Source organism: Lasioglossum baleicum, chromosome 3 (genome assembly GCF_051020765.1).
Source record: "Lasioglossum baleicum chromosome 3, iyLasBale1, whole genome shotgun sequence".
Classification (NCBI taxonomy): domain Eukaryota; kingdom Metazoa; phylum Arthropoda; class Insecta; order Hymenoptera; family Halictidae; genus Lasioglossum; species Lasioglossum baleicum.
The window spans coordinates 12115938-12137969 of record NC_134931.1 but is presented as its reverse complement, the minus strand read 5'-3'; the positions used below and the strand labels follow the sequence as shown (position 1 = coordinate 12137969).

At 36.7% G+C, this 22032-nt stretch overlaps 3 protein-coding genes across 12 annotated transcripts; 2 read left to right on the top strand and 1 right to left on the bottom strand.

Moving 5' to 3' along the window:
* The first annotated feature begins 130 nt into the window (after positions 1 to 130).
* On the top strand, positions 131 to 3662 carry LOC143207463 (dnaJ homolog l(2)tid, mitochondrial). Of its 3 annotated transcripts, none has more exons than XM_076420947.1 (6): positions 131 to 270; positions 354 to 599; positions 1255 to 1718; positions 1853 to 2116; positions 2213 to 2657; positions 3381 to 3662. In XM_076420947.1, the coding sequence occupies exons 2-6, from the start codon at positions 404 to 406 to the stop codon at positions 3578 to 3580; spliced, it is 1569 nt and encodes a 522-aa protein (XP_076277062.1). In that variant the 5' UTR covers positions 131 to 270; positions 354 to 403; the 3' UTR covers positions 3581 to 3662. The 3 variants fall into 3 exon arrangements, with proteins under 3 accessions (XP_076277062.1, XP_076277063.1, XP_076277065.1); XM_076420948.1 differs by lacking the exon at positions 131 to 270 and adding an exon at positions 3042 to 3166 and having other exon boundaries at positions 395 to 599; positions 3381 to 3520; XM_076420950.1 differs by lacking the exons at positions 131 to 270; positions 3381 to 3662 and having other exon boundaries at positions 395 to 599; positions 2213 to 2671.
* A 138-nt stretch (positions 3663 to 3800) lies between these two features.
* Positions 3801 to 16143, bottom strand: LOC143207465 (uncharacterized). Of its 8 annotated transcripts, none has more exons than XM_076420956.1 (8): positions 13935 to 14492; positions 13087 to 13191; positions 12360 to 12707; positions 11698 to 12025; positions 10241 to 10474; positions 9662 to 9994; positions 8759 to 8989; positions 3801 to 5032 (listed from the first exon to the last, which is right to left on the bottom strand). In XM_076420956.1, exons 4-8 carry the CDS (start codon positions 11999 to 12001, stop codon positions 4776 to 4778), a joined length of 1359 nt encoding a protein of 452 aa, XP_076277071.1. In that variant the 5' UTR covers positions 12002 to 12025; positions 12360 to 12707; positions 13087 to 13191; positions 13935 to 14492; the 3' UTR covers positions 3801 to 4775. The 8 variants fall into 8 exon arrangements, with proteins under 8 accessions (XP_076277071.1, XP_076277072.1, XP_076277068.1 ...); XM_076420957.1 differs by having other exon boundaries at positions 13087 to 13175; XM_076420953.1 differs by adding an exon at positions 12120 to 12278 and having other exon boundaries at positions 12360 to 14494.
* Positions 16144 to 16505: 362 nt separating this feature from the next.
* Positions 16506 to 21938, top strand: LOC143207464 (beta-1,4-glucuronyltransferase 1). Its single transcript, XM_076420951.1, has 4 exons — positions 16506 to 17305; positions 19451 to 19839; positions 20517 to 20718; positions 21294 to 21938. The coding sequence occupies exons 1-4, from the start codon at positions 16736 to 16738 to the stop codon at positions 21504 to 21506; spliced, it is 1374 nt and encodes a 457-aa protein (XP_076277066.1). The 5' UTR covers positions 16506 to 16735; the 3' UTR covers positions 21507 to 21938.
* Positions 21939 to 22032: the final 94 nt, after the last annotated feature.

Here is a 22032-nt window from a genome sequence, read left to right as displayed (position 1 = left end):
TATATTTATAGACACCTCGTATGGATAAGTAATAGTAATAACAAAAAGGAACTGTTTCAAATGCGTGTAACTTTACATACATGAATGTATCACGCAACAAAGAATATTTACTTGTTGTAAATGATAATACATAATAGTCAATATTTATTCCTCCGTTACGTACCGGTATGTAATATGTAAAATATCGATTGTAAACAGTTTTCGCGTTGAGTATCCCGCTTCAAGATGAAAATTTTCTCCTTGAATATTTGCCGAGTGGTTTTGCCTATGGTATGAAACACGCTTTTGCTTTAACGATAAAAAATTATCATTACATTATTTTGTTATATCCTTCCCAATGAATGTGTGTAAAGTTTCTAGAAAGCACCGTTGTCTGCTTTACTTGTCACGTGACAATACAGCTATGCATCCTTTACTCAACATGGCGACCGGCAAAGGACTTGGAATCGTTTTTCGACCGAAGACTATTAGTTTAATCAATAGTAGTACATTAAATAAATTGTCATGTAATAGCATACAAAGATGTAGCACATGTCACCGGTCCATCGCAACAGTTACATTGAGTGTCGGTAATTGGAACACGAAGAAACCAGGAAAAAGTAATGTATACTTCTACTACGAAGAGTAGAGATTACATCACGCATTTTTATGATAATCTACTCGTTATTTTTAATTGATTGAAATACTAAATAAGTTCTGACATCGTAGATGAATCTCCTATTCCCAGTTACGCAGATTTTCACGAATGTCTTACAGTTTCTTCCTTCTACGAAGTATCTTTTGAAGTGGGACCTAACCTTACTTCTCACATGCTTTCTCGTTTTAACGTTAGTCACATTTGTTTACAATTATGTGAAAAGAAACTAACATCTGTTGGTTAAATTAATACACGTTAATAGAATTAACTGTTGCAGTTAAAATAGTAATTTATAACTTTTAAAATCCGTTTTTAGTTTGTAAGAAAATAAATATTAAAGAAATATAAGTTTTTTTACATTGTTAGCTATTTAGCCTTGACTTAAATTCCATAGTTCACTGTCTCCTTACATAAATAATGTATTAACAATGTAGATAAATATATCTACAATAAGATTATTTGCCAATTAACATATATTTATATTGAATAATTTGTTAGTGTCATATTTTGTTTCTGGGAAAAACTTTTAAAGGATCGATCAAAGATCGTTATTTTAAATAATTACAATACTTCTATAATAAATATCACGACACTGATATTTTTAAATATAATTACAGATGACCTACAGACTTTTGTTCAGACACAAAGAAGTATACATACCACGAGTTGTCTTTTAAAACGTAATTACTACGAGATATTGGGGGTATCTAAGAATGCAGCATCGAAAGACATTAAAAAAGCTTACTACCAGTTAGCTAAAAAATATCACCCTGACACGAACAAAGGGGATCCAGATGCTAGTAAAAAGTTCCAAGAGGTTTCTGAAGCATACGAGGTATTAAGCGATGACACTAAAAGGAAAGAATATGATACATGGGGTGCAACGTCGGAACAAATGGGAATGGGTCAGGGCAGAGCTGATCATGCCAAAAACTTTGGTCAAAACTGGCATTTTAGGTCAACTATTAATCCAGAAGAATTATTTCGAAAAATATTTGGAGATGCTTCTTTCCAAAGCAGTGCTTTCGGCGACTTCGAAGATTATGCTGAATCTAAATATGGTTTCGGCGCAGCACAAGAGGTACATGTTCATATGCAAATGTAGTAAAACATGCTAGAACAAACATATTATTCTATAATTATCTAGAATATTCTAGAATAATTAGCTAGTAGATAATATATTAAGAATTAATATTCTTTTCATTTTTTCTTCAGGTTATTATGAACGTAACATTTTCTCAAGCAGCCAGAGGAGTAAATAAAGACATTCAACTGAACGTAGTGGATATATGCCCAAAATGTTCAGGCTCCCGATGCGAACCAGGAACAAAATCAGTAAAGTGCCAATATTGTAATGGCACTGGAATGGAAACAATTAGCACTGGTCCATTTGTAATGCGTTCTACTTGTCGTTATTGTCATGGAACTAGAATGTTTAATAGGTACCCATGCACTGAATGTGACGGAAAGGGACAATCGGTATGAACATTTTCGTCTACATGAACTAACACAATCATTAAGTAAATTGTATCATAACTACAATGATTTTTTATACGCGTATTTCACTTGAAACAGGTGCAACGTAGAAAAGTAACAGTTCCAGTTCCCGCTGGTATTGAGGACGGTCAAACGATTCGAATGTCCGTGGGTAACAAAGAAGTATTTGTAACATTCCGCGTGGAAAAATCGAAATACTTTCGAAGAGATGGTCCAGACTTACATACAGATGCTGAGATTTCATTAGCGCAAGCTGTACTCGGTGGCACAATAAAAATAGAAGGTGTTTACGAGGATCACACCATACAAATTCGGCCTGGTACTTCATCTCACACGAAAATTAGACTGACGGGCAAAGGCTTGAAAAAAGTGAACGGAGTAGGATACGGCGATCACTATGTACAAATTAAAATATCAGTACCCACAAAACTGAATGATAAACAAACAGCATTACTCCAAGCCTATGCAGAACTTGAAGAGGATACTCCTGGCAGTATATACGGCATTACATTCAAAACAGATGGTAAGAAACAATAAATTTTTATTCTAAAAATTATATAATTAAAGTTAATGAGGCACACAGACCTAAAAAGACTTTATTTCTATTAAAACTTCTTTGACATACATCCTAAGTAATATTTTGTAAATAATCTTCGTCTTTGGTAAAATTATATAAAATTAGACTTGTGTCGCTTGAGTTTCTTTGCGTGTACCTGCCCTTGCTAATTAAATAAAGATATAAAAATGTATATATGCGTTTCATTGGCGTTTGGTAGAAATAAACAGCTTGTCTGTAAAAAATATATGGAATATTAACAAACTGTCTAATTGTCCAGTTTGGCATGAAGTATTAAATTACATACTCTTCCACCAAACATTTTTATCAATGAGCCATATGTTCTTTTAGGCACGGCAGGTCCGAAGGTAAAAACTCAAGCGAGACAAAGTACCGAAAACGAATCATACCATGAAAATGATGGTCTATTTAGTAAAATTAAGAAAGCCATATTTGGATAATTGAAATATGAAATGGTGAGTTGGACAACATTGTACTACCCGCTGTAGCGTCTGTTGTTCTTTTTTTAACTTTTTCTGAGGGATCATTTAGAAAAAATGTTGAATACAAAGTTTTGATTCTGCATGTTGGACACTTAAGCGGAAAGTACTAAGTTTTGTTCACATAGAAAAATAATTATATTTATCTTTTTGTTTACTCTTTGAATGAAATAAATTTTTTAAATTATAGGTACGAAAACGAGTTGTGCTGGCCCTCTGAATTTAGTTGAATCTATACGAATAGCATTAGGCCACGAAGATAATTCTGACAAAGAGTCTCCATCTCTTGAACCTAAGGAACCAGGAGATCAGCCTCAAGATAATACTAGAAGGAAAAGCAGTGCCCAAAACGAAGATATCAATGAAAAACGAAGACGAGAAGTGTCTTAATCGATTAGATTTTTCAATTGTTAGACGAATATTCGCTTTTGCAAGTCGTGAAATAAATAAAGTCAGAAGTTAATAAATCTAATTGTGCTAAAATTATCAATGAACTTAAAGAAACTGACTCTAATTTGATGGTATTAGGAAATACAGTTCACTGTTAGTATTACTGTTGATATGGTTTACAAGTAAATCTACTAGTGATGCAACCTACCAAATAAATCTATCGATAGCAAGATTGAACAAAGAATATTGCCATTAAAACACGTATGCCATTTATATAATGAATAAAAATTATGTTGAACCATTAGGTTCTTTACTTCGTAGTCGAACCAAAACAACTACATAAATATAACAATTCTCAGTATCTCATGTATGTTGTTATTTGTAAATAGATTTAATATATAAATTGATAAAACATATAAAAATTCTATACAAATACAATCATTTTATTAATGTATTGACATTTCTCATATATATGTTTGGAGGACATACATGTAATTCCACTTTTAAATGTACAAATTATTGCTAAAGTTAGATTTGCAGTTTTCATTTCAAAAATTGAGTTGAGAAGTTTTATTTTACTATAAAAATGAAATTATAAGAATATCTTACGTGTTTTATATATTATTATACTGTTCTATGTATATTACGTTATCGTATCTATTTTATTTTCTGAGAAATACAAATTTTAGCAATGCAAAACAGTAAATTTGAAACCTATTAGTGTTCACTAATAAGGGTAATTTATTAGCTGTAACAACAGATCTTTGTTAAATAGTTTGATTTTATTTTTCTATAAGAAAAGATATACTTTAAAAATGTGAACATTTCTAACTACATATTACTTAAACTAAATAATAGTAACATTTTCTTGAAACAAAATTTTGAATTTACTATAATGTCTAGTCTCTTGTTGCTTTAATCAATCGCTTATTTTCTTACATAAGTATACAACATTTTTATACAAAAACAATGAAAAATATTACTGTTTTGTATAGAGAGTAAAATAATAAATTTACAAAGATAGTCTGTACAGTGTTTTCCTTTGAAGTACGATTATTCTTTTGAATTTTTCGTATTACAAAATGATCGATCAAAGCTGAAAGTTATGAAATCATTCTATAAAACTGTATAGAAATTGATTCGAATTCAATTCCTTTAGTTAATGACTTTTAAGTAAGTTATAATAAAAATTTATCTAAGCTTCGATCAGTAGACCGTACTTCAAACCGATATGATTCAAACTCTGCGTAGCTGATACACGCAACACAGCAAGTGCAACAGCAATAATAGTAACTGCACCTTCTAGATAAAGTCCGTACAATATTCGTACGTAGCCGAGTATTGTTGATAAACCTCCGGCAGCGGTAAAATCTAGAGGGAACAGAATACTTGCTGCAAACGGCCTAGATCTGGCCACTCCGAAGCACATAATTCCCATCAGGTAGTAAGTGGCTAGAACACAGAACAGATTAATTTAATGAAATCTCATTCAAAGAAATTTCATCGGTTTAATTATAAATGTAAGAAAACATGTAGCCTATTTCTCCATCTACATACTACTACACATGATACATAGTATGTGTCATATAAATCAATGCGGCGCTAGTGATGCAAGCTGTGTATCAACCACTTTACACGCTGACATCAACTTATTAAAATGTGCAGGATGATTCTCTCGTTGAAGGTCTCTAAAGAACCTTCAAGTAACATTATTCGGATATCCACTTGCATGCCATGTTGTTTTCAATAAACTTCTAAAATTAATTCAGTTAAACTAATAGAACATGAAAATTAATAGGCTAGGCTATTTAAAAATGAAGATTTTAATAATACACAAATTTATTTGTTTTTTATGTATTTAACAATATAAATAAATGCAATAATGTCATTGCGATAGCCCCTTGCACTGTCTACAAGAGACAGCGATGCACGTGACAGGACAGATAATTTCATGTGACAGCATGGACAGCGACGAGCAACAAGAAACCATAAAGACGAGCACGTCGAGGAAACGCAAAAGTAGCTAATCTCGTCTAGCCATCGATGACCGTTTGAAGATCATCGGAAATTTGAGCAGGGATGTATCAGCGGAGTAACCTTCAGTTATCTACAAAGTGCACGTCACCACTATCCGGCGAATCCAACAGAACTTGGTGGAGGTGTCTCGACATTCGAAGGATTATCGAGCAAGAAGAGCATGCGAAAGCTAATGAATCAGGAGTTAAAAGACCGTAATATTAGATTTTGGGACACAGAGAACTGGACAAGCCTCCGAACAACGATTTCTCCACGGAAAAGCGTCCTAGCAAAACAACGAGCTTAGGGATCCATCAGTTTTCGCAGCTAACAAGGGCTGGTTGTAAAAGATCAACACGGAATTCATCGGTTGACCATTTATGACGAAGCTGATAAAAGAGACAACGGCTGCAACTTTTTTACTCGTGTAAAAGAATATATAAGAATCACGTAGATTAACATTGAAATAAATTATATTGAACATTAAATATCAAAATAAAAACGGAAGATAGGAACTTAAAGATCATCTTTATACCTTAAAATAATAAAATGCATCAACCTAATATATTAATTTATTATCAACGCAAAAAGAAAGGAATAAAGGATGGAGGGAACAAAGTTACAGCAAGATCGAATACGAAGAGCATCTGTAAACTTCGTTCGCTCTTCGTTTACAAGTATATCGATGCCTGAGAGCATCGGAATACTGTAAAGATCGGCTATCCGTTATCTACAAGTCTCACTCGGCGAAATGCTTGAATAGATAGAACAGCGTTCGCGCACTAGCGTGAAAATGATTTTAAAGTATTGGTCCAGAGGCATCAGTCGATGACTGGACCGGACGGTGATGTTCTCCTGTTCGTCGATGACTGTAGGGTACACGAGTTACCATCCGAGCTTTTAGGGGATGACACATTTTGCGTTTTGATTTTACCGTCAACCGTGACGCGGCTTTTGCAAAAATAAAATCACGACTGCACTAACGAAAAGAATTTTTCATTGTAAATTAAGGGGGTAGACTCGTTTCCAGGATTGCAAGGATGCGGGATGCGCCTATTCTTATTTCTCGATAATGCAATGATTGAGTTTTCCAGTAGTCAAAAGCGCTAGATAAAAGATCAATCTAGGCCGCAATCGCCCTAAAAAGTCCTATTTTATTTTTATTTGGCAGCATATACACGGAATAATGCAAATTACACTGCTGAATAATGCAAATTACGCCTCGACACGTGAATATTAAACTTTTGAGGGTGATCGCAACCTAGATTGATCTTTTATCTAGCGCTTTTGGCTACTGAAACCCCCTAATGCGGAGAACGTTGACTTTCCCTAACGAAGCTAATCGATTATAATATTAACCCTTGTGCAGGGTTCCAAGTTTACTCACAATCAGACTATGAAGTATTACAATGCGGCTTCTCTAAAATTCTGTAAAAATTCACTGAGATAGTTTGAAGTGTGTAATTTATGACTGAAATTTTGTCGGAGACCCTAGGCATGGAGGTCCATGACCCTAGGACACCGTTACAAGGTTAAAGATTGCAGTGATCTTTTCATGAAACGTGGTCGAATATCTCGTAATTTAGTGTGCCAAGATCTTTCTTAAGGTCTCGGTGGGCGAAGTAATTGATTCGGAAGAGTCCAGTGATTATACTTTGCAGGGGGCCATTGAGAAGATACTAAACGAAGACGTTGCGCCCGATGAAGTAGTGTATAGTGGATTGCCAGAGTGTGCACAGCTTGAGGAGGATGTTGAAGACATAACAGCGAGAGATTGGGAGATGGCTCTGAATACTTTCTTCTGAATAATTCGACCGTGGAGGAAAGCGAAATGAAGTTTAGTAATCCAGGGTTAGGGACAGGTGCAGTTAGAATTACTACAAATCAGTGAATTCATACTGCTGCTACAATTGATTTTTCCCTCTTCTCTGCCTATACCTCCAAGTTCTCGCGAGCTGAACGTCATAGTCTTTATTTAGATTTCATAATTCGGTGCTTTGGACTCGTACCGATCGTATAAATTCAACATACATGAAATAAAAACTTCAAGTCCATTTCCGAAGGTGATACTATCGATTCAGAGCGTTAAGAATAGTATACTTTTCAACTTGTTATGATCGGGGTTGTTTACGGATACGTAGAACGCGCGACAAAAACGAAATCATTTCAAGCAATGGGTGTGTACGTTTCCAAGCCTAAGATATTGATCGTCTTCCATGAGTGTAGTAGGAAAGACTATATCGTACGAAATCATCATGGAGTGCATGCAGCTAAAGCTAAAGAATCCATCAACCTTCTATACAGCATTTCTAGGTCGACTATGTTGCGCAACAGCCACAGCAATCAAGGTTGTCATATTTGACGACTTCCTACATATTTGTGCTTGTCAGACAGTTTGAAGGCAAAAGCTTGCCACGATAATGCTAAAGAATAACGAGTTGTTGTTTAGCCCAATTTTATTAGGGTTGTTTGACGCAATGTTCAAATGTTGCGCAAATTTTCTTAAAGTGTCGACAACATGTATAACCGATAATATTTACAACGACTTTTACTGCCGTTTTAGTTAGTAATAAAACATAGGTCATTTTTTCCGCCGTCATTGAATACGAACTCTTAGGATCAACATGCGTTTTAAACGTTAAAACAATCTAACTTTTTATTCTTTTTATATATATATTCAAGTTGGTAAATTGAGAAAGGGAGAAGTTTCGAACAAGAATATTGTTTAGAATAATTTTCGTTCAACTCTATTCGTTGTCAATCAGCGTTCCTTTGATCGACTGATAACCACGACTTTTGTAACTCTCGTAACTGCGACTTACACTCAGATTTACGACAAACGTGACCTTATGGTGTACAATGATTCACGTTAAATTTATTTCAGTCGTTTATTCGCTTTATCAAATGTCACATGGAAACGTGATATACTTTTGTCTCCCGTAATTTCAAGTTGACAAATACAATGTTTTTATAGATAAGAGTTCATTCTGCAATACTACAGTGATTCGTAATTTCGTCATTTCTTTCGGTGAATTACCAAACTCCTGTACGATATGCTTTTCGTTGTCACACAACTTACGATTATATTAAAAGAGTGGTTAGTGAGAATGATAGAATGTGCTAGAGATCCGAATGAAATACTTTCTACGGTGTAATAATTACCTATACAAACGAAGGGTAATATTTTAACCCATCTGGGTACTGGTAGCAAATATTTCAGCTCTTCTTCGTCGTATTTAGCCTTTTCTCTGGATATGGCGTATCTTTGTAATCGCAGTGCTAGTATAAGACCAATATTCATGATTAGAAGAAAATGTGCTGGTGTTCCGATTGCCGCGAAAATAACAGTTATTGTCCGACCAGATGTTGTACGGGGAACTGGGGCACCGAAACCTACAAATTAAACAAACGAACAGTCAAGCTGAAGAACTAACTACCTATCGTAAGAAATATTTCTGTGACTCAAAATGCCTTGATTAGATTATTGTTTGTGCCATTTAACTAATCACTAGACTGCGGATGTTTATGTAAATACATATTTCGAAATATATAATCGATCGATATGCAAATATTATTTTGCATATTGCATATGTTTTCTACCATGTTAAGGATATTAAGCGATGAAAATGTGTCAATTAATGTACCACAACGCTGTTGGAGCAAATATAAATATGCAACCATTACATCCTGTGATGTAAAACGTACTGCTTCAGCATATAAGTTAATATTAACTGACAAACGGCAATAACTAACTAAGTGTTACAAACAGGGAAAAGTTACTAGCAATTTATTGTAACGCAAATTATGGTGATTCCGTATAAATGAATTGTTAATTAAAACATAACTGGTAAATATCTCTTTGTATTAGTTCTGATCATATTTTTCGTGCATATTTGCATATTTTATGTGCATATTTGCATATGCTTTTTTGCATATTTTACGTGTGCATAAAGACCCCGCAGTCTACTAATCACGTTTCGACAGATTTATTTTTCAGGCAAACGCAGGTATCCAGCTACAAGACATGATCAATTTCACGATAGAGGGAGGAATGTTAATGAATACCTAAAGTAGTGAGGAGTGAGATGGAAAAGAGTATACAGCCAGGAAATGTCCAAAGTTGTCCGCTGTTTCCATTTTCGCCATATCCGGCGTTTACAGCCAGCAGCAGAACTTCTTCGTGTTTCAGTACATACTGATTGATCTTATCGGCCCAAAGGGGTTCTAAGTCTTCTTCGTTCTCGGTACGCAGCTGCCTCAGTTCTGTCGCTAAACTAATCGCAATGTGTCTTTGCATTGTTTTTAATTTGAAAACTTGTTCACGCTCCCGTGGTCCCTCGATCGCGCAAAACGCAACTGCGCCCACAACTGCCCAAATCGTGAGCAGCCAGGACAACCCTGCAACACGCGAGTCGTATTTAGCAAAAGGTACCACAATTCTCGATTCTGTAGACTGTAGACTGTCCGGTACAGATCTAATATAGAGAAACACGTTTGGTAACATATAAAATAGTAAACACGTTCGCGATCAACGTCACATACGTGTGACGATCACAATATTTGTACGTGAAAATTAGTTTTGTTCAAATTAATTTTTCTGTGACAATATCTTACATAGTAAACATAATAAAACTTAGTGTTTACCGAATAATGAAAGCGACAGCCTTCCTAAAAATCTAATTTGCTTCCATATTTTTGATGTTCTTTTCGCTGGGTCTCTAGGATCATCCTCAACAATATCCTTGACAGACGGGAAAGTTCGCAATCGTAGTGGTAGACCAATTATAGTTTGGACGGCTATTGATTGCACTGATTTTTTAAATTCCACCGATGATCTATGCTGTGACGAGAGCTCTTCCGAAACCGTTGTGGGTGTATCTACGAACAATAAATTAAATCTACTAAACAAGGGAATTCTATGTTCGCTTTATGTACGTAGCAATATTCAGTTTCATTGTTTATAATTGGAATTATAGTCTTCAATAGAATCTCCCAACTTTTGCATTATTCAAGTAGAATATTGCTAGCATACTTAGCTGTTTCGTTCACTTTATTTATTTAATCAATATAATTGCGTTATCGACTAAACTCTCGAGCGTGCTATAACGCGCTAACTATATGTATTATACTTTATGCATGCGTAGGTACACGTCAAACACGTAAATATTAATTTCTAACGTGTTTATCATTATAGGATTAGATCTATCATTTACCATTTATTTATTTAGTATTTACTGTTACTTGCTACATCTAATTTCATTCTAATACAAACACTACATGTGTGAAAAGGTCAAATGGACCTTCGGTTACTCGGGAAATCTAAGATTTTCTTTGTAAAGTCAGTACGTGAAAGTCATGATCGTGAACGATATGGAAGTACATAGTACGAGAATTCAGCGCAAAGCGTATGATCACCTTGTCGGAAAACATTATTCGTAAACAGCCAATATTACGATTCCAACGTATGGATTTTTGGTGCGTTCCTCCTCTGTTACGAAAAAGTTTAAAGAATTTTGAAAATGCCTTTCCATTCCTCGTCCTTCAAAAGCTATCTGGCCTACAGAGTCGCAATCGTTTAAAAATTTTTCCTGGATCGGTAACGAAATACGCGCCTCCAGAAAGTAAATAATAAGTACTCTATTAATAAGTATATTAACAGTTTACCGGATACACCATTGCAACAAGTGATTTAACAATTATACTGCAACTTGACACTTACTTTCTGGGTACGCTTCGGATACAAGCGTATTATTGAAATGATTACTAAATAAATTCATTCGTTTATCAGACAACAAGAGTCGCCAAAAATGATGCAAGTCAAGACAGTTGATCATTGAATAATGAGGAATTAAGTGAAAGTTCTACAAAACATAATAATATCGAAAGGTCTTACGTTTGTCTTATGCGAGCCACGCTAAAATGAAAATTATTTTATTTTGTACAGTTCAAAAGTTGTATGGAACATCGTGAAATGCATGTTTGTAATTATTCGAGAAAAAACAAGTCGCCTTGACTTGAGCGGTTTCAGTGTTAATTAGGTATTTGTTCTTGTTAAATAGAGTTGTTCATGATTGAATAGAAGTCGATGGGAATGTCCGTACCGATCGCGCAAACAACATCGTCATCGTCGTCATCGTTCCGGTCCCGTTCGGTCATCGTGATACGGAACTCGGTGACACGTTGTCGAAATTGATTCTTCGGCTTGGGGTGAACCAAGTTGTTGCGAGCAGAACGTTGTATCCTACGAATCCTGGTAGTCCTGCGTCCTTTTGACACATGTCGCCCACGGGGACACGCGAGCGTGGCCAGCGGAACACGTGTCAACTTCGCAACATCTACCACGTCACTAAGGGGTGACGGTGCACCCTTCAGGGTTGGTGGCGCTGGGAAATGGGGTACGTCCATCGACGACGGTCAAGTTGACTGTCACTATAAATTACAATGCGGTCGCGTCCGGTTATTTTCCGAGCTTCCCCGTTCGCGGAAAAAGTTTACAAGAGACTACCCCCATTTATACAATGACCTTTCAACCCTCCGTGGGCAGCCTGGGTCGTTTATGTTCAGAGTTTTCTTCACCTCTCTTGGGTCCCGCGAATTTAACTCTAATTTTTGCTCAGTTTGTCCATGGAAGTTGCAAAATTTTACAATCTTCATGAGTTTTTTTCAAAATGATGATAGGCGTCTTATGTTACAATTTTTTTTGTAATTATTAACTTGTAAGATTTCTACAAGTAAAACTAACAATTATAAATCTTGTACATACCTTCAAACGCATAACAATCTGCAGGCTAAGTATGATTTTCAAGAAATGTTTCGAAAAAACGTATCTTGCTATTCATTCTGCATCCTTGATGAACGTAGACGAGTGTGGTATGATTATAGTAAACCGTTGATATCCGAAGAACATTGCACAAGGATTACGTTCACGATTTCAGATCATGTTCACGGTACTACCGGTTGTTAAAATTGCAAATGTTTGCTGTAGTTGTTGTCTCTGCACTATTATTAATAGAGAGAGTCTTTATGTCGTACTCAATTTTTCATTATCGGAAAAATGGTTTTACAGTAAGAATGCGAAACGAAAGAAGCTATATCTTCTTTGATAAGAGTTCTAAACGGATTTATGCAATGTAACTAATTTTAATTTCTGTAAATCTATTATTATTTCGTTTAGACGTGGTCACTGCGCGATTACATGAATACCGAAGTGTGGCTAACAATGTAGAAAAAGAAATTCTTTTCACCGTGTCTTTCGCTGTGCATGATTGAAACTGACACTCGAGGCGCGTCTCAATACAAATAAGAATCACGTTGCCAATCTATTTTGACTATCGTTTAACCTGCCAACTGTGGGGCGTAGCATAATTAGTCAATCTCGGTGTTGTATCGACAAGTGACTCTAAAGTGGACACTTAGCATAAAGAGAACAACCTCTTACATACACCTATGCATCATATAATTCAAGCAGCGGTTACAAATTATTGATTTACCAATTGTTCGCTCTACATTACACATCTTCATTTGCTAATAATTGTACTTCTAAAAATTTGCTTTGTTCGCTGGTAACACCCTTGGAGTGCTGAAAAACCATCAGTCTGAAATTGCAGTAGCGTTATGACTCATGGCAAACTAAACACGCGCTTTCATACGGAACAGAAAACTAATCTAACTTCTCTATCATACTTGAAGGATACCCATCATAGTAAATTCAAGAACTTCGAATGTAGGTCACCCGCAGATCGTTTAATACTTTTAATGTTCAGAATTCCAGGAGCGGCAGTCAGAATGAAATATTCCAATTACAAGAGTGCTGTGGCAACTTTCGTCGACGATTATCGCGTTAGAACCGATTATAAATTTACAATATTCCCGTGTAAAATTGAATTGCGAGTCTAAAATCATGGGTTTTGCATAAGCAGTCTACCAGTTATCTTCATATAAATCAGATTAGACATCTTATCAAACGGAACACGCATGGAGAAATCGTACAACCAATCGGCGAAACGAAAAGAAAAAATTGCTCGGCGAAGAGAACAGAGAGCAAAGGAGAAACTGCAAATCAAATGATCAGCAGTTACGAAACTTCCTGAAAATGTAAAACACGAGACTCGACGATAAACACGGCTAGCTGTTCGCTGTTTATGTAACGCGGTGCCGTTTGCAGTGTGAAAATTCACGGTTTCACCGTAACTCGAAGAAGCTTAGAGGACATTCAGTTTTAACGAGCCCTGTGATCACAGACGCCGAGCGTGTTTCCAAGAGACGCGGTTCGAATCACGAAACTGATAAGAATTTTTGTCACGGGTCACGAATAATGTCCGCGCGAAGCATCGTTTACCCGTCGTCTTTTCTCCTACGAACAATCGTTGAACCGCGCATCGTACTTCGATAGAATCGCGTATTGTACGAATCGAGAGATAACATTTGTTCCCGCTCGTGCACGACACTTTACACTTCGCACCGTTGCTGGCACAGCGCCGCACAATAGCACGAAATGATTTGCACGCCGGTGAGCAAAGTGAAACGGCCAACCGAACCGAACCGAACCGCACCGCACCGAACCGTAGGTATATCCCCGTGAAACCGGAATGCATATCCAGAGAACCGTGGCTCTTCGATCAATTTGGAAACTACCGGCTCTACAGAATTGAATTTTAATAGATTTGCCGCGTTGCAGTCACGGCGGAACCCGCGATGGCGCAAACGGCCGTTCCATCGCACACACTAAAATTAGAATGCAGCCTTGGAGATTGTACCGACTTTAAACGGCGTTTCTGTTGTTTATTATAAATTGATACCCGCTAGTACTCTTCGATCAAACTTGTACACATCGCGTGTGCGTCTAGTAGTATTGACCTCGTGTCACACGAGCGACACCATTCCGAATTCGAGGATTCGCTCGCCTTTCGAAACTGGTCTCCACAGTTCTGTTGAATTATAACTGAATTACTTCACGAATTATAATTACAAAATAATTCAATTACATTGTGTTCAATTATTTCTTAATTCGAAATTCAGTCGCTTCATTCAATTAAGCTAGAATGTAATTTGTAATTCTGGTCTCTCATTCAATTAAGTTCCAATGTAATTTGTAATTCGAGTCTCTTATTTAATTAAATTACGATGTAATTCTGGTCTCTTATTCGCTTAAATTACAATGTAATTTGTTTTTACAATTGGGAAACAATGATAGTACATTGTAATTATGAAAAGAGTAAAGAGGTGGAAAAAGAGAAAGATTAGTATATCAATGATAAACACGGTATTATTCATGAATTCATAACGTGTGATCAAAAATAAACTTGTTTATTACGTTCGTTTCAGGAAAGGAGTATAAGGTCATAGTCATTTTCTTCTAAATAAAATTTCCGAAAGAAATGACTAGACTATATGTCATTAAAGAAATTGTTATTGCCATCAAAGAAATTTATTTAGGTGACTTTAATTGTTAATCTTTGATATTTAGAAAGCTACTACGTCATTGTCGGTACGTAAAATGTTGAAGTAATTAATTTGAAGGATTCAGTTTACAATCTAATGGCTATATATTACAATTCGAATCACGTGAATTTGACACGAGCTGACCATTATAGTACGGGCATGCTTTCCGTCAATGGCCATGTGTGCGTCAAATGATCCGAGCAAGAAAATATGATAAAGAGTGTATTTATAAATATGTACAACGTGTATCGCGTGTATCGAATTATACACATCAACGTCAGATATTATACGTCGGAAAATTATGAAGGAACAATGTCTATTAAGCTTATTATTCTTGCGCGTATCACTTTTCCAATAAATTAGCTATACTAGTTAGATTTAGAATACTTTAACGATGATGTCCTTGGCAGAACGGTGGTCGAGGATGTAGATACACATTATTGAGATAAACGAGTTGTTGGTTTAAGATAAAAAGCACAAACTTTACATAAAGCTCGTCGTCGCACACTCATTAAGGAAAACACGTGCTGCAATCACAGCTTAATTTAAATGTTCACATCTTTTTATCTCCTTTTTTTTAACAAATGTATATAGCACGTTTGTAGAAAACTATTTATATTCTCATTGACATGTGTAATGCATTTAAAATAAGTTAAGTAAATATAAATGAAATTTAATATAGAAATGTTTAAATGTTGAAATGTTTAATAGAAATTTCTTTCTTACATATTCACGTGTATTTGTGATTCCTTTCGAATATGGTACTGGACACCTTATTCCCTCGGTCGAAGCGTTTCATTATTCAATTCACGATTAGTCTACGTACGATGGCAAGCAACCGTTACGCTTGTTTCCTCGACGTCCATGAAAACTTTTTTGATTGCAAGCAAATTAACGCAATTAGTTACTTCCGCGTCTATCCGCAATTCGCACGTGCAGACATCAACATACATTTAAGCGTCTTATTTGTTAAAACTTTAAAACCATTACTCTTCGAACGGTACTTTCGAGATTTAATCTTTACAAAATTACTTTTCACTTATAACGATATAAACGAAATGGTAGTGGCAACAGAAATTTGAAAATACTGTCACCATTGAATAATTCGACTCTGACCGTTTTATGCAGCTGACGCAGCTATTTATAAACAAGAAGTCGTTCGATCAATCTTTATCTGTCCCTTGTCCCATTTTCCGCTGCTCCTAAGGAAGTAAAACATTTTCTGTGTCAATTAATTATCTATAAACGATGCAAGTAATCCTTTCTGCTAGTAAATCATCGTCCCAAGACTCGACATGAAAACGCAAGGGGATCCTGTCTCGCCTTGCAAAAATTTTCCGTCTCTGCATCGCATGATATCGATTTGTCACCATTACGTCAATTCGACACCATGTAACGAATTAAGTTGATAGACAGATGCGGGTTAATAACGACAACTGTCTGATATCTAATCGGATCTCTCGCGAATCCTTTCATAAAGGGGACTTTTTTGCAGCGGGCGCGAGCGGTCTCGAATCGCGACACGCTTGCGCCGCATCGATCCGTAATTGGCGGTTTCGCCCTTCCGCATAGACCAGCAGTGTGCTGTGGAGGCACAGGTTCAATGAATCTATCGCGTACGGAATATGGAAGAGCGTTTCCTTGACCACGGCGAGAATCGAAAAATCGAGAAACGCGTGCCGTGTAAACAAGAAAAGGATGCGTTGCTCTGGTCGAAGGCTGCTGGTGTGGCTGGCCGTAGCGGTCCCTCTGATTCTAGTTGGACGTTTGCTGGTGAATCGTGGTTATCCTACAACGATCCCGGAGATCGGTAACGAAGACAACGAGGACTTCAACAACAACAACGTGCCTATGTCGAAGGAAAGTGCGACAAGCCCGCGTCAAGAACCTGTGACCAGGGCACCGGCGTTCGTAGCAGGCATGTACATGGCGGGTCAACAGCCCAGGAACAATTCTTGCAGATGGTACCACGGTCTGCCAGACGTTATGTCGTATCCGGCTGCGAAAGTCACCTGGAGCCCGGAAATCGGTGAGAAGAGCCCCTACAGAGTCCTACCGTTTGTATTAGTCGGAACCGAGGAGAGGAACAAGTTGCCCCAGGTGACCCTCTGCACGCACGCCACTGCAGATCATGTCTATGGGATTGTGGAGTTGGTCAAGAGATGGGAGGGACCGTTGAGTCTGGCCATTTTTACACCTGGCCTCGACGCCGGCACCGCCGTTGCTCTCCTCGATCGGGCCTGTCGATGCGAACCCGAAATGTACAAGGTTTCCCCACGCACTCGCTGTCAGAACGGGTCGCTAGAAAGCATGATTATTATAACAACGCTAACGTAACGATCCACCTGATCACCGCTGACCGCGAGGCTCGTCCAGAAAGCCACATTCTAACCTAACAAATCTGCTACTCGATCCAACGAGACCGGTCAGTAACACCAGCATGCATTCTTTGCCAACTATAAATCTAACTTCATTCCCTCCCTCTCTCAAGTGGCTACTGCGTGTACTCGTTTACCTTTTCTGACTCGATTCGCTCGACAAAGTAAGACAAGTTTTTTTTTATTCTACGCAGTAGTCAATCATTTGACCCTTCAGCGCACCTTCAGTGATCCTTCAGTCAGATCCATGAATTAAACTTGCACCGTTTTCATTTTCTCGGAATTTCCTGATCTCCATTTAAACACGGGCCTCGTCCAAAAAGCTACGTCCTGAAGTAGCAAATGTACTTCTATACATGTTTGTAATTGTCCAGTAGCAGACTATTTAAGTCCAGTAGTCAGCCATCTTAACGCACTGCCAGACTGCGGATTTTTATGCAAAATAAAAATGGATGAATAGAAATAAGATTCAAAGAATATTCTGTAAAATATAAAATTCGACAGAATTTAATAGAATTTTTATTTACTTCAGATCTGCAAAGGCTACTTCCACCGGAAATAAGATTCTATTTTATACCACGCTCTCGTTCGACTACAAAAATTGCAAATTGCATGAACATCCACAGTCTAATAATGATTGCCTATACTGATTGCAAGGAACGCGAACCTATCGTTTCTCCCGAGATTGTTTTTCAAAAAAAGATTTTCATACACTATTTTCTAAATTTTTTATACACGGATCATATCCCATTTTAAAATGCTGAAGATTTTTCATTTTTGGAGGCACATACTCATTTCGATCCCTCGTTACCATTTTGAACGTATGAAATCATTGTTTAAAATTTGATATGACATGTCTACATTGTGAGTGGAGCTAAGTGACCATAAGCGAAGTTCCCATAAACTATAAAAGAGTATAGGTATTACTTCCTGGACGACCCTCGCATTTGCACTCTAAGTCACGGCTACTTTGTGCGATAACAAGCGCGTACGATAGCGTCTATATCTGAGACATGTACATATACAATTGTATATATAAATCTCGCACATTTTCTGTATGCTAACTTACAACTACGTTTCTTCCACCCATGAGACTATTTTTTTTTCTTTCGTTACTACGATTACAGGCGCACAAACAGCTTCATTACGGACATAGCAACGCTGCATTGAAATCCGGCTTCTTGAATTTAATTCAATATCGGGACAATAGTGCGTTTCACGATGTTTTGTCAAATATATATTGCGTAGACCAGGCTTGGACAGCGTTCGGATAATATATTTGAGTAATACGTCTCTGGCATAAAGTATTCCATCAAAAAAATCGGGTATCGGTAAGGTCTGTAAAAATTATCTGCATTGACTGTGGAAAGCAGGAGCTAAATCATAATAATTCTTTTCTTTCAGTAATTGTAATAAATCGGGAATAGTGTAGCAATATTTTTAAATTCTACTAATGCCTTAACTGAATCTAGTTAATAATTCTATTAACCAATCGTATTTACGATTCTGATCGAATATTTTCTGCCACGAGTAGTATGTTATCCTGTTTGGCTAGATGCTATTTTTGAATAATTGTAGTTTATTTGCAAATGAAATTGATTCTTTCTCTGCATTACTTCATTGTTTAGCTATCAAACGAAATAATTTCTTACTTCATTCTTTGAAGAATCAATGAACAAAATAAATTCCTATTCGTTTTTCGGAGGATGAACGAAATCATTTCTTACAATTGATGTTTGAAGAAATCAATTTCTTATTTGATTTTTTAAAGAAACGATGAATGAAATAATGTCTTACATTGTGTTGTTGAAATAATCGATCAGTGAAATAACGTCTAACTCTATCATACAAATCATTCCAAATTGACATTATTTACTTTATTGCAAATGCAACGTGCCCAAGCCTGGCGTAGACATAGGTGTATTAAAATAGATAGCCACTAGCGATTAACTGAAACGAGAATCGGCGATCTAAGACGAAGATGCAAGAGTGACATAATTGGTTGATCATTATGCTAATCTACGTCCTTTTATAGGTTTCCGTACACTTGGTGTTCCCGACGAGTCGTCCGCCCACGTTGGGTCAAAGTACTCGAACCGAGGGCGACTGTGCGGCGTCAGATCTCCAAAGAGGTGAAGCCGAAACCGAAAGGAAACGGATAAGCATGACTTACCCCATTAACGTGGTTAGAAATGTCGCGAGAATGCAGGCGAACACCAGCCGTGTGCTCGTGACGGACATTGAACTTTTGCCTAGCAAGAAACTCGCCTCCGGTTTCATGGAAATGGTACGCGGAAAGCCACCGAAAAAAGGAATTGCCTTCGTCGTGCCAGTTTTTGAGGTCGAATCCCGCAGGCAGCCGCCTTCGACGAAAAAGCAATTGCTGTTGGCTACCAGGGCTGGCACTGCCGTATATTTTCATAGGTCTGTGCGACCGATACTTGATTTCCTTTTTATCGACAATGTTCGTTCGATTACAGTCCTCTATGCATCCATCAAGTGCAATAGAACTTCGATTGTAGTAGTAGAGGTAGTAACTTACTACAGTAAAGTCGCGATCTAGCTCTTATCGCCTATTCCGAGCAGGGTCAGAGATCGTGTAGGGAAACTATTTTTTTATGACTGCATCGACCGCGCCGAACGTAGAAAAGGACAGCATGTACACACGGACCGCGCGGCAGCTCGTGCTTCTTGACCCCTCGCGGGAATGCTCCCCAGTGGAAGGGGTAGGCGAAGGGCAGTGATCGTGGAGATCCTCAGGGAGCTAGATCGCGAATTTACTGTATTCCTCAACTTCATATTTCCTTGTATAATTCGGGTAATCGAGATTCTACTGTATAAAATTAATTGTATTTGCTGCACTGATATAACAAAAGAACAGTACATACACATCTTTCTTGTTCCCAGTATTTAAGACATCGACGAATCATGTTATAAGTTTATCTAATCACTTTGAACACTGATGTTGTGTGGATTATATTATCGAGCATTACTGAAGTGGTGTCCGAATGCACGTGATTCTACTGCACTTGATAGGATATTGGATATTGATATTAATAGAATATTTTTCGAGATGCTCACGCGTTATTTTTATTTCATAGATTCCTCTGTTCACATTGCCAGAGGTTTCCTGGTCTTACTAGATGGATGCTTAGACCAGACCCAGGCAAAGTCAGACCACTTATTATTACCAAAAGGGAGTATCCGCACCATAGGTGGGAGCCAGTTTTTATCGGGACTCGTGATGATCCCTTTTATACAGAAGATATGTCTTGGGAAGGCAGACAAGATAAAATGACTCAGGTGTACATACTACCAATTTTTCGATAACTCAAATCTTTCGCGAAAAGATTAAGAAGTCCACACTTTACAGATTATAAGAAGCGCGCACACCCATTTTCAGATCTTTTAGAATATCGTTTTAAACCGCATTGGCGAACCAGCAATATTCTCTGAATGATCTGAAAATAAAATCTCTTCAGAACATATGTATAGTGACTCACGAATATCTTCAAGGTCACTGGAGTAAGGAAAAATTATTTTTAGACCGCGTCTAGCGATTTTATGGGATACATAGATTTTTAACAAACAAGGAATCATGTGTATTAACAAGAATTAATATTGTTTTTGCTTCATCGAAGTTTACTTGTCAACGAAATAAATTTTTTTCCTTATTTCAATATTTAGAAAATAACCAATGAATAAGTGAAGTGTTTTAATCTTCTCGTTATCTTTGGGAATTATGCGATAAAAATTATATCATTTTTCAGTTAAAATGAAGTCTGTGTTTAGCTAAATATTTTGGTGCCAAGTTTGTAGAACATCATAAATGCGAAAAAATTGCAACTGAAGTTAATAAATAATTGTTTTTTATACAGATGTTCGAGATGTGTCTTCTCAATTATCGGCTGGTCATACTAGACGGTGCCTTTTTAGTTCATACACCAGGTATCAAACGGAAAACGGTAAAAGTTGACGTGGCGAAGCAAGAATTCTTGAAACCTCACGAAAAAAGGAACGCTCGGATCTATCAGCGTGTAATTAAACAACTATTGAAAGAATATCCTCCCAACCGTAAATGCGCGCCCTGATACGCTAAAGCTAAACGGAGATATACAATATGTATACAAATTGGTGGTCGATCGAAGTACTTTGATACTGGATAAAAAATAGTTTTTTAATACCTAATATATGAAAGTTATCACACCGTTTTATTAATATCATTATTTTTACAAAGTACAATATGGAACATAATATATTTTAATTCAGTAATAATGAATTCCTATATTAGATAGGAACTGAATTGAAAGGATACGCTTACACAAATACATATGTAATTTAAATGTAAAGTATAATAAGTAATAAAATAAATGATTATTAAGAATAACAAATATATAAATATCCTAATAAATATTATCTACGTATATATATATATACATGTATCGACATAAAATGTACAGTGACTCCCACTAATATTCGGACACTCTTAAAAACACCGTAACTTTTCAAATATTGGACTATGCGATTTGAACTTTTTTGGAAAGCTAGAACAATTAGTTTACTACAGGATGTGAAAAGAAATTTTTTCAAAAATTGCATTTGACCGGAATTGTAGAG